Source organism: Fulmarus glacialis, unplaced genomic scaffold (assembly GCF_000690835.1).
Source record: "Fulmarus glacialis isolate BGI_N327 unplaced genomic scaffold, ASM69083v1 scaffold42103, whole genome shotgun sequence".
Classification (NCBI taxonomy): domain Eukaryota; kingdom Metazoa; phylum Chordata; class Aves; order Procellariiformes; family Procellariidae; genus Fulmarus; species Fulmarus glacialis.
The window spans coordinates 21,067-34,902 of NW_009204372.1; the positions used below are offsets into that span (position 1 = coordinate 21,067).

Below are 13,836 nucleotides of genomic sequence, written 5' to 3' on the forward strand. Positions count from 1 at the left end.
TGGTCATTGTTTTGTTTTCATTTGAATATTCAGAAGGAATTATTTACAGTCTTGAAAGAGTTAATACACTTTAAAAAAAATCACTGACAAGCTCATCAGAAATATCCTAGGTAAAAATAAGAGCATTTGCAACTTCGTTTTCTCAGAACAAAATTTAAATGATTCCTAATGAATAGGGAATCCTCAGCTCAATTACAAAGAACTTACTGACATTTTTCAAAAGAATCAAGTATTGCAATCAGCTGTAACAGACAATCATAGAACAGTAAAACAATCTTGACAAAATACAGGTGAAAGTTCAAGAGAGTTGGTTTAACATATTTAATTTTTCCTTAAGCTTTTAATGCATGCAACAAAACAAAATGATAGATAAAACCACAGGGGTCAGAACTCATCAATATCATAAAGAGAAACAACTGAACTCTCCCCAAAGTCACTCCCATATTTTCAATCCCCTACTCACATGTGCTAGTGCAAATGTTTTGTGGCTGCACAGTAAACAATTGAGGAATAAAACCTGTCTGAAAAAGAACTTTTTTCTGAGTAATTTTTTTCTATGACCCCATTCACTGCACAGCCACACAAATGCTTGTAATGCGTTCACCGAAGCAGTTGTACTGGTTGCCAAGTCATCAAAACCTCACTGAAACACTTCACCTGAAGTCTCCCATGAACACCAGAGGTACCAGAACAACAACCAGTAACTGGATCAACTCATCAGAGCAATGTCTATTGTCAATAGACTTAAATTAACTATAAAAAGGTCCACCAAAAAATACTGAAAGTTCCCCAAATAGAAAAATACTGAAAACCACAGCACTAGACCATTTCACATAGGCATTGGACAAACACCTTTCTCCCACAAATGCCTCCCAATCTGACTTTTAACTATTTATTGAATGAGACAATTTTGTTGAGCTACAACATTCCTCTCAGGGAATGATTTTAACATACAATATGGCCACTGAGACTTCCTCATTAGACAGTCTTACAAGTGAGCTAGTAAAACACAGTTTAGCTTAAAACCGTATTCAGAATAATGCCCTGTCAAATTGAAAAGTTACACTGAATCGCATTCAAAAGTAAGGTAATTTGTCACATGGCACAAATCTTAGAGGGTCTATGGCACAATAAAGAACTGGATTAGATTTCTACGCAATTTCTGTATTTTGTGCAAATGCAGAGGGTCAATAAGTCAATAAGGTGAAATAAAAATTGGCTGCAATAATGATTTGCACAAATGGAGATAAGATTAATAAGCTACAGACCTTTCTAGAAATAGAAAAAAAGTATTTGGAACAATAGTTGAGCATGAACTGACTATGATCAAATGACTTTTTTCTGTTGAGAAAAAGGGCAAATGATACTGATGTAAAAATAGGAGTGATACATACATGTAATCTTCATGTTAACCTTGGAATGCTTGCACATATGCTTAAGTTTATTGAAAATAATAAATTATTTAGTGGAAAGAGGGAAACGATGTCAAGAAGCCACACAATTATTAACATAGCAAAACATTTTGAAAAAATATGCTCAAAAAACCCATGATGCCACTAAAACTTATTCATGATGCAAGCTCAAGAAGTGATGTGAAAAGATATTTCTAGACTAAATTGCATTTCAAGAACATATGTCTATTTACATGTATGGAAGAAAATATAAAGATAGATGGAAAAGGTGTAGTGGAGGAACTTCTCTTGTGCAAGAAAAGTTGTACTGGTCTACATTAGTTTGCGAAAATACCAATCTTACCTACTATAGTTAGCATGACACTTTTTTCAGATGGGTCCAGACACATGAAAGATGTAATTGTTACCTAACCTGTAACATTACAAGCTGTGAACATCACAATTTTTTTTCAGTTCCTGAAGCTTTTAATTTTTTTTCCCCAAATATATAACTGCACAGAAAAAAAAAGTGGTTTTGACTTCTTTTTACACAATTCTACGGAAAACTTGGTGCTATATGGTGACTTCTGATTGACCAAAAGCTAGATAATGTGTCAAGATAATGATTAAGAATCAAGAAAACTATAAACAAATACGAAAAACATACAAAAAGATAGATGGAAGAAGATATAACTGAGGGAGGGAAGAGAAATATAGGAGCATTTGCCCATCCTGAGTTTTATTCATCTAGAATAGCTGCACCAGGCTAACACCACATGTACTTTCAACAACCCCAGAAAAAGTGTCTGCCAGTAGAGTTATGTAGGCACAGCTATTTCAGCAGTGCTGCCTAGCAGAAATGTAGTGTTGGCTTTCAGAGAAACCTTTCTGTTGACATAAGTTATAAAATTTTGGCAAAATGTAGTTAAGCTCCTTTAAACAAACAAACAAAAACTTTTCATGTTTGGAGTTTTCTCTGACACTAAGAAATGTGATTTTTTTTTTTCCTTTTCACCGCTCCCCCCTTTTATACTGGTAGGCAGCATTTAGGACCAGTTATATTCTGACATGCCTAGGCTGAATTAAATACAATGTGCCTGAGACCATTATTGTTACTTGACTTGTTTCAATTCAAACAAATCTGCCTCCCACTCCATTTAGGCCAAAATTTAGATTGATTTGGCAATACAAAGAATTGCCAGGTAAGGTATGTCACCTAAATTGTGAAAAATATAATGTCTGCCTCCTCCCCTCCTTAAGCAATTATGACAATAAAAGTCCAAATACAGGTACAATTATGCTGACAGAAGACTAGGGATTTTTTTCAGTTTAACTAATTATGCACAGAAGGTGGCAGAAGAACTCCTTTGGCTGGCATATGCTTCATATATCCCTAGAGAGCTGAGACAATACAGCTATCCGGGAAGAAACACTGCAGCATCAGCATCAGCTAAACCAAAACCGACAACTTAACCAAAGCAATCAAACCCCAAACCAAAACAAGCTCTGAATTCTATTTTTTTAATTGAAGTAGAATGGAGCTTATTCAGCGTGGGACCTGTTTGCATTCACAGGGATCAGCAAGAACAGCATCATACCCCATCTTGTCTCATCCTTCCGTCACTCACATGGCTCAGAACAGAATGTACAATATAAGTCTTTGTTTCTTTATTATAATTTGGAGTTCTCAACAGGGACTTTCCATACATTCCTAAAGGCAGTCATAAGTAAACCACTCTTACTGTGAAGTGCTGACCGTGCCTTGATCCTTGTCTTCCCAATGCAGAGAGATCTGCAGAATTGTCTCTACAGCAAGCAACATCCTCAAAGTACTTGCAAGGATCTCTGAGCCTGAGTTTCTCTCCAGCAAATAAAGCCCTCACCATAACTCACTGAAGAGACTTACGGTTTTATTTCCAGACTGTACATACGCAGGCACAGCTTAAGCCAGGAGGGTAACAGGAGAGTATAGTTTTCTGCCCTTTGGCTTCCATTTCTTACTCCCAGGCACAAAACTGCCACCAATGGAGCAGCTTCCTTTGAGTGCACCTGTTTCCTTTCAGCTCTTCAGCCTCAGATTGTGGGCATTACAAAGAAGCTGCCTGTGACACTGTGTTGTGCCTCAGCTCCAAGTATGAAAAAAGAAAATCAGGTGTAAAGTTCCTCATCGTTGGCCTGCCCCCCCCCTTGTGATGTTTCTCACTTTTAAATGCTGTTTTTTCCTAAACTAACTGATTCAGGGTCAGAAAAAGGCCTAAAGCTGTTATTAGCTAAACCAGAACTGAATTACAATTCAGTCACAGCCAAATCCAAAAGGTACTGATTCAATACCCATTTAACCAAATGATCACACAGACATATATGCTTGGTTAAGTGATTTAAAAAACTACTTAACTAGAGTAATTTTCTTCTGTGGTTCAAGCCTGAGCATACTAGGGATTTTCAAATAAACTAGTGGTGACTCACAGACAACATACAAAAACTGACCTGAAATACACCTTTTTTTTTTCAACTGGCAAGTTATTGAAATGCACATTTTCTTGAGGCAATGTAAGATGTAACTGGAAAAGTTAAGGAATAGACAGCAAAACAGCAATGCACAGGCATTTTCTTTCAGATGTAGTTGTGCTACTGGAATAGGCCAATGTCTTTAACTATCACTATACGTTGCAAACTTACCAATCTGTGAGGGACCTAATAATATGAACAATCTTTTAAATCAGTTCAAGTAAAATAAGAATGGTAGCATCTACTTAAATTGTTTGAGTTATAGTTTTCAATTCTAATTAAAATAAAATATGCCCAAGTTGCATTTTGTGTGAATTTCTTTCAACAGCAGTGCCCTGTTTAGCGCACACTGCCTCTTCTTCCTCCTTGGCTCTTCCAGCTGTGTTAGCAGAGTTTGCGTAGCTGTGCTGTGAACCAGATCAAGAAATTTATCCCTGTTAAAATAACCTGTCAGGAGGAAAGTTAATTTTTAACCTGGATCACTTCCCCAATGTAGTTTAACTTAGTATTTATTACTTGAACAAAGTGAAACAAATCCAAGAGGAAAGAACAAAAAAGACCAAATTTAAACTTGCAATAACTTGGTGACTAGGACAGTTACTTAGGAGGTGGGTTCAAGTTCCTGTACCAAAAAGGAACAGCGAGAATTTGTGTGATATCTTCTACGTCAAATATTTTTAAAAAGGTGTTTAATGAGCAACAATGGTCTCACTTTGGAGAGTATCTCACCATGCCAGTTCATCGCCAGTTAGCACATACCCCTGTAATCTCCCTGCTTCTTCTACAAAACTCCTATCATATACTGAGCAAGTCAACCTGAACCAAACTTTTCCAATAGGCATCAAGTTGTGCACCCACCTTTTCTAACTGAAAAGGCTGAGATCACTTGCAGTTACTCAGCACTCAGAAAGTTAATAGGAAATTAAGTGTTCTCTGTACTAAATGAAGGGCATTACAGTAAAATAATAAATGAACATTTCGTTGATAAACCAATTGTACTAACGAATTAATTTGCCAAGCAACCTTACTTCACTTATTTCTTGATTTTTCAGTGTGTGGTTTTGCTTTCTTAGCATTATTTCAAAATCATGTTTCCAGCGCAAATGAAAAAAGACACCTGAAATAACTTCTTAAATTCTCATTAAAAGCTACCTGTTTTTACATCACTAGGTTATCATCAATTGCTCGATAACGTTGCCAAGATTGACATAAGAACCTGTGAGTGCTCTCACAAACCATTTGTTGGGGAACAACAAGCTAACCTGAGCTTCACCTAAAGTTTAATGTTTCAGTATGCCATCACGTGACTAAAGGATTAGTAACTACTGCTCCCAGGAGACAGACTAAAGCATACTTAAACCCTAAAGCAACTTAATTTCACACTTAATGACTATTTTAGAAGTAAATTTAATGTGATGGTAACGCAGTTTTAAGCAGATAAACTATGACAGTGACAATACAATTCAGCTTAGAAAAAACTATAAAAACAAGAAAAGTGTGTTATTATTGTACATCAGGGATCTTATCTTGCTGCAGCATATGGAGCATAGACCACAACCATATTTTCTATGTTCTATACATTGCCAAGTGCTGTACTGTAAGCATTCAATAGCAACAATCCCTGACAATTAATTAAGAAGTCTCGTTTTTCTCAATGGAAGCAGGTGCCAACTCAGAAAATGTGTAAAAGTAAAATGTTTTCCTTGCTTTTCCCGTGATACCCAAATGTAATTCTTCCTGAAAACAAGTAACATCTACATGCCTTACTGTAAGAACACAGCATAATCTCAGTACCAAAGACTTACTGACAGTGACTTCTTACACCTCCTTATGCCCTCATTTCCATACACCTTTTTTTTTAATTTAAAAACTTGCTTAAGCTAAATGCAATCAAAGTAATTCCAGACTAAAACCAAAATAAAATGGCATCTACATATGTATTTCTAAGTATCTATTACACTTGCATTAGTTTCTCTACCAATAATGCCTTAATGAGAGCTGAATTCCACAGCAAGTTACACAGATCTAAGTTAAGGCTTCATAGTACCCTTCCACAGATAGACTTTCTTCCCTTTTTCTTTCTCCAGCACCGTTATTTGTTCACCCAGGAAGAAAGATGGTTTAGATAACTGATATGGCCAAAACAAAAAAAAACTCAAAAATTAATTTCAGTTGAATCAGCATACCAACAAGTCACAAAGTTGACAGTGCCAGTATAAAGGAAAAGGATGGAAATGTGGCTGACATGGCAGGTCTGACTTAGATCAGCATATATTGCCTTAGTGTTGCATCCTTGGCGTAATGGATAGCAAGCCAATTAAGAAAAGCCTGAGTAAATCAGTCTTACTATACGTCATGATTTTCAAATTCAACCTCACAAAAGGTTAGGCAAACAAAACAAAAGCCTTCTCAAAAAGTGTGGAAATTGCGGGATAAAAGCTTTTTACTGTCAGCAAAGCATTACCCCTTTTTTGAGCTGGTGTGGAAGGGAGGAAAAGTTTTACATTTCAAAATAAAGCACAGACAATCAAAAAATTTATCTTTATCTTAACTACATCAAGTTTACTAAACTTTCATGAAAAGTACTAGTTCTATTCCTGATTTTCTTATATTTTAAATACACTGTTGTGTATTTAAATGAGCTGTTATAAAGTGGTAATATTTACTTTTTGTAGAACAAAACTTTTCTGTTCTGGAAATTTTCAGAAAGTGAGAAAAGGGAAACTCAGAAATACGTTTGTTTAAATGGTTTTTAAAAAAAAAAGAAAATCAAAAAAGCTTTTCAACATGAGTTGTGACAAAGATGGTAAAATTATCAGTCATTTTGGTTTTCCAGGAGCCAGAAATAGCAACGTACTTTTTCAATGAAAGCATTATTTAGTCTTCCAGGAACAGTATTAGACATCAGCAAATTGAGACTTAGTTACACTAATAAAAGTTTTCTATGATGTAAGTAGGTTCTTGATATTTCAATGCAAGTGGGTCAAATACGCAAAATTCTGAATGATGTTTCCAGTTAGAAACCTAGTCAATTGTTTATGTAAGTTATACACTCGGCAGAAGTGTTACTTAAACAGAGCCAGCCCAAGGCTACTTCTGTTAACATTAATTCCCAATCCCATGCTATCCCTTTTATTATGACACAAATAGTTCTGCCAACATTTGGTGAACCAGACCAAGGAATTAAATTAGATGAAATGTAACAGAACAAAAGAACAAAAATTTCATGAAAGCAGTTTCATGAAGAATTCACTTGACAGCTGCAAGAAACTGCTAGGCTAGCTTAAAAAAAAAGGCAGCATGAGAGAAGGTACAAGAATACAAATGTGACTGAAGACTGCTTAAGCTGTCATTAACCCACAGAAATGTGTTACTATGCCTTTAGAAGGAACAAGAACAAAAACAGAAAACTGACTTCCACCTAGACTGTCACTTCTCTCTTCTTTCCTCCTCCTCAAAAGCTCTGAACGCATGAACTTTAAACGGTATTGAGGGAAATCAATGAAGAATTCTGAGAGAAAAAGGAGCAACACTAACTCCATTGTCAGCATCATTACAGTCCGATTTGATAGAACAGGCTTCAATTAATAATTTATATGGATTCCAGAACTGTGAAGTCTCCCCGTTATATTTATTACCCTGAATGGTTGCTAATAGATTTATGATTTTTCAAACCCATTACCTATAATACTATAGCAAGCTTAATTATGTTCAAAACACTTAACAAAATCATGGATAAATCTGTTAGAACTTATACTCAACTCTGAGGCATTTTAATCTTATGCCAGAATTTTGAAACACGATGCAGTTGCAATCAACCACTAAAGCCCTGTTTACATTCCAGAAACTTCAACTGATGCAATTAACCCAATCCAGTTGCTTAATGTAATAAATAACAGAGGCTAGCCATGGTTGTGTAAATCCTGATGAACTCCTACCATATTACAATTTCACACAAGTACAAAAAGACACTGTTACTTGTTTCTTCATTGTAGGACTTTGGAAGATCAAGAAAAAGAAACACTTCCCAATAACTTGCAATATAAGAGATGTAGGCTGTTTATAAGCTAGAGCCTGATTGTAGGGGGACTTGTTGCCCCAAGGCACTCCTGAAGACCCCCTGTTGATTAGTAAGTAACAAGGGCTCTGTACTAGAGATAAAACCCTTGGGCTGTACTACTATTCACTGGAGGACTCTCAAATTACGTTTCACATTGGAGTGAGAATCTCACCTCTATGTGATTAAATACTTAGTATCACTGCACAGAAAGTTGATACACAACGTACTATTATGAAACTGTTACAAAATATATAATGAATTCTAGAAATTCCATTTTACTAGTAATTTTGCATTTATATTCAAAATATCCAAACTTTTTATGACTGAGAGAAGCCCCTAAGACCAAAGCCTTCAACACAACCTGCAGCAATGCAAAAGCTGTAAAAGTCAGAATTCTCACCATTAAGCAGTAGTGTCTCAGTATTTGATTTTATGACAAGCTAAGACCATCTAATGACTAGCTGTCACTGATGGGGGCAAGCCTGCTCCTAGCAATGACATCTGTCCAACTCCCTATAATCTGGCTCAGGGAGATAAGCAGGTAGAAAACTACTTCTATACCCAAGTCCTTAACTGACTCAGAGAGGGCTGGCTAAGAGCCAGCATAGATGCAAAGGAAATATAACGGATGTATGACTGGTGATGGGAAGAAGAGAGTCAAAGAGCTCCCTTTGACTAGTCACTAGACAGGCAATGGTTACAGTACTAGCTGAAACATATGAAACCTACATGGAAGTCCATCCGCCACCATAGCTAACAACTGTTGGCAGGTAACTAAGATAAACTATCAGAAAACTAACCCAAGAATTAAAAAAAAAAAAACAAAACTATTCCAGGTTAATAGGATGAAAAAGCCCAGTGGAGAATTCACTGCTGTCCAAAGCAAACAAGTGCAAGTGAAGACAGAACTGCACCAAACAATTAAGTTGGTTATGCTGCTCTGGAACCACAACCTGGAAATACTCAGAAAATTCTCCAGAAAGCCCTGCAAGCCCCATCTTGAAATATGTAATAAACAAGGTTAAAAAATAGGCCATAGGGCTGGAACAGAAATATAACAAGATGTTTCTGTCAGACAAAATATTATAATAATCTAATCCATGGCCTTTTGCTAAACAGCAATCCTCTGCTGACTCCATTTTGTGTTTTTGGACCCCTTTTATTCTCTTTAAGCTGTCATTTCCCATTTCCAGTTCTCAAATGCCTTATGCCTTCTTGTTCTGATCAAGAGAGTAGTGTATTTTAAAACCTCATCTTCAGTAAAGCTGCACACGCACAGCTTATAAGCAGATCTAAATTATAACTGCTCCAGTAACTCTCCTCCTCTTCCCTTCCCCACCTCACCAGAGATCTGTCCCCACAACTTTTTGCAAACAGGCACTTGTATGTAATAGTAGGGTTAATCAGTTCATGATTCAGGCAAAAACTAATACTACAAAGAATGATCAATTTTCAGCTAGATCAGCTGCTTGATATAGCTTACTATGCAACAGCATAAGCATCAGTGCCAGCCTAAGGAGAAGGGTACAAAAATGCAGCTGAAGATGAGCATGGCTGCATAGCTCTGACCACAGCTATGGACTCACTCTTACATATCACATTATAAAGCGTAAGAAAGAAGTGTCAGCTATGGCTTTAAGCTCTAGTTCCATTATAACCCTATCTAAACGCTGGCTAACAAAGCTCTATACTTCCTGCACCCAACTGGTATATTCCTGCCCTCTCTCTTACACCAGTTCTGGCAGTCTACCAAGTCATTTCAGCACACTAAGCTAGTAGAAAACTATTCATGTTTTATGGTTCAGTTAGTTTCCTGCCAGCTTAGGTATGGAAGGAAGTGGATAAAACTGCTGCATTGAACAGTTTGACCAGCTTAGGCTGCTTTGAAACCACCACTTTACTTAAACCAATTCAAGGGCTATGTTAACACCCATATTACAGATTAAACAATGCATGTTTAAGGTTAGCTTATACTGAACTGGAATTGATTTATTCCAAAACAAGAATGTTCATGAAGAGGTCTGCATCAGGCTAATTGGTTTTAAAGCAATTTAATTTCGTTTCCTACAACTTTCTTTAGGTATGGCCTCACAAGAGCGGTACAAACTGTAGCAGAACAAGTCAGCTTCTCCAGGACAAGCGCAAAGGTATACAATACCACTGACTGATCTGCACAGGCTTCTCAGACCATCAAAAAACCCAAACAAACCAAGAAGAGCTGTATGCTTCCTTTAAGAGTTTGTCTATATAGGGCCAATTTCCTCATCTACATCCTTTCTAAAACACACAAAGCAAAATTCTGAACAAGCTTTATATTACAAGAGGAAACATTGTTACCACTATTCCATCAATTTAGAACCCTGCTGCACTTTTTCTGCCTTACGCAGAGTATGACAACAGTTTTAAAATTCTGGTTTGTGACTTTTCTGTTGCAGAAACACTGCACTGAACTAACAGACAAACTTGCTTAATCCAAATAACAGAAGTACAGAAAGATGAATTTTAGCAGGCCTATAATATGGCCAGCTCTTGTACTAAGCAGATGACATTTATGATCCTTCTACTTTCTATGCAAAACTACATATTCAACTAGTATAAAGTTCTACCACTAATTCATAGATTAGATTGGGAATACAATAAAGCAAGATGGCTTATGGGCAAGTCTCAAGATTTCCTTACAACCCACAACAGTTTTTCACTGAAAAAAATACATACATGTAAGGGCTTGGTATGGGTCATTGTTATTCTTGCTCTTAAAATGGTGCTGGCATGAGTTTCATCAACATGCCAAATTTAACAACCAATTAAAGCAAATCAGTACCTAGTTAAATAAATATCATTTCCATTTTTATTATTCAATTAATTCAACCCCTGGTTAAGTTTTATCTTTACTATGGCCATTCAGTTCACTCTCACTGGTGTTTAAAACACTAAGAGTCCTACTGTGTACAGACCAGTGACTTCCACACAATGATAGATCGGGCCAATCTAAATCAGCACTGTGTTGATCCTGTCTTTGTCTTCCAAACCACTCTCCTTTCAATCACTACCAGAGCTTGCCTACGAGCTGGTTCAGGGAGTTGTATCAACAGTAAACTCAGTATAAAAACATGAGTCTTTTTCTGCCAGGTTATAGTTCCCTCTGAATTGACCAATTTGAACTGATCAGAGCCCACAAAGCAAGGGGACCTGCAAGATCACATGCCTGAGAAGGCTGGGAGATGAAAGACTGACCCTTTCAGTAACAATGAGGTACTAAATCAGCTCACTGTTCTGGGAAATTTCATCTTAACCCTACCAAAAAAAAGTAAAAAGTTTCCTGTGGGCTTAATTCATTGAAACAGTACACCTTGAGGTCAGACCAGCACTAGAACTAATGTAAGGGAATTGCAACTTTTTGTATGGACCATACACCTGTTTCTGGGCTGAGTAAAGCAACAGCACTAAAAGGCAGACATCTACATAAATAGGTATCAGACTCATAAATGACTTTTAGACATTGATTATGTCAGAGTGACATAAGTAATATGTCACTTGATGCATGAGAAATTCTTCTTAGTACTAACATGTGGGCCAAAGTCTTTCTAAGGAGAAATGAAGGCGAGATTTCATGGACAGCCAAATGCATCTAATAACCCCCTTTGACTCTTATATCGAGTTCTCATACTCACCAAACTCTTTCACAAACAAATTGGTCACTACAACAGCAGAAAAATGTTTCAGTTTTTAAGTTGGTTAGAAAGCTCAAGTAGCTGGGATCTGACAAGCACCACAAAGGAAGTAACCAGTGGGAGTACAAAGCTGGGAGCTTACCCCATTCAGCAGCAATCATTAAAGCAATAAATAATATTTTACTTTCTGCTGGCTTAGAAAACTGAAATACAGAGAAAAGTGAACATCAAAAGCAGTCCAGTGATGGAGACTGACATGCAAGACCAGAAGCAGAGAAGGGCGAAAAGGACAGGGAGAAGGAGCAAAAGGAGCAAATGAATCTCTTCTGAGCTGTCAGATCATATGTACTACCTCATCTAACCATACCATGAAAACTGAAATACGAAATTTACTGTCCGTTAGCACAAATAAGACCTAAATGCAATTTTATAACCATGTTATCGACCCAAGCTGCCTCATTAAAAAACAAAGGAATGCAGATGATCTGTGCCACACTTTCAAGACAAGTACATCTGCACAGAGTTAACTAGACTTATGACCCCTGTAGTAGAAATGTGAAGAATAAGTGGGTATGTGCCAGAATTTAAAAAGGATGGTAGTAACCACTGCTGCCATTTTACAGAAATGGCTTTCAAGTAAACTGAGCTGCAAAGTCAGCTACAAGTACAAAAGGAGATGGACAGGCAGCTGGCAGTCAATTACAATGAACTGGAGTAAATTACGTGCAAGCATTCTGACTGAAGGGCATTTCTGTCCCCACACTCCAAATGACAGTGGGAATATTTACACTGATATAGATGGTTACATATTTGGCTTTCTTTATACTGAGAGATAACATCATTTGCCTGTAGTGACTCATTCATAGGGAAAACTCCAGAAACCAGGACAGAAATTCTCAGTCACCTGCAATTCCACCACCAAGTTTAATTCATGTCAGGGTAATAGGATGGATACGTAAAGGTCCATGAAATACATACTGCTCAGGGGACCAATTTTTGTGGAAACAGAAATGTTACTATGTTTATTCTTAGGAAAATTAGGATTCATTACTGTAGGAAATACTACATCATCATTATTATTATTATTACTACTACTAGTACTATTTTCTCCTACATTGCAAAGCTAAAAGTACTTTAAAGGAACCCATAAGTGAGATGATACAAGAGGCTGATGTTTTTTCATCATTTAACCTAAGTTAGTGATTCATAAACCAGAAATAACAATGGAGTGTATGGGGGGGGAGGTTTGACATATAATGAAAACCAAGCAAAAATTAAAACACTTTCAACATACAACAGTAATTGTAAAAAATACAATGAGTCTTGAGTCTTCACTCATGAACAGCTTCATGGTAGGTTACACAATTTCACTATTCTGGTTTACAAATATTCGTATGTTGTAGAACATAGATGAAATATTCCTTCTTACTCACCTTTGGATCGAGTGGAGATATCCATCCCCTCCACCACCTCCTGCTCTGCCTTTATTTCCTCTTCAGCCAAGCTGCAGGATTCAAAAAGATGAATTAGAATAGTTATAGATTGTATTATTCCCATGTCTAACTTCATGTACAGAAGTTCAACATAACACTGTCAAACACAACTATATTAAAATTTCTGATGAAATGAAAGGTTTGCTGTTTGCTAGAGTATACATTGACCAAAACATGTAGAGAAACAATCCAGGTACACATGTATGCTGCATGTTACCAATTACAAAGGCAACATTTTCATACTAATGATGGTCTTGAAACATGTACTGAAGATTATGTCACTGTATGTACATATTGTATGTGACAGACAAACAGGAATTCTGTTCTTTGTAGCTCCTAATCTAAGGCCTCTATAAACTGTGTGGACAGATGCCTGCTACCATTTACACACTCACCAGCATCAGTGAACAGATTAGCTGAAGTAACAGATTTAGCAACACAGAACAGCTTGCAAAATTAGAAGGTAACATACAATTTTGAAAACTATTAAATAAATAATTTCAAGGATTTTGAAAGTAGACTATATAAGAGAAAACTGAGTATTTATAATGTATTGGCAATGCAATTCCACCAATTACTAACTATAATAAAGAGTAAATGGAACAGAGTTGTTACCATCATTCAACCATTCAATCTTACATAGACAGTTTTAATTCACTCCAAGCAGGATTAAATGATTAAGTAGATGACAAACTATAACCCACTTGCTGATA

At 36.6% G+C, this 13,836-nt stretch overlaps 1 protein-coding gene across 1 annotated transcript in view; it reads right to left on the reverse strand.

Moving 5' to 3' along the window:
- LOC104072356 (protein kinase C-binding protein 1) overlaps positions 1–13,130 on the reverse strand; it is a gene marked incomplete at its 3' end in the record, with an annotated part of 30,733 nt that extends 17,603 nt beyond the window's left edge. The window contains exon 1 of the mRNA XM_009574964.1: positions 13,064–13,130. Coding sequence (XP_009573259.1) covers positions 13,064–13,088 — 25 coding nt within the window. The remainder of the gene's footprint in view (positions 1–13,063) is intronic.
- Positions 13,131–13,836: the final 706 nt, after the last annotated feature.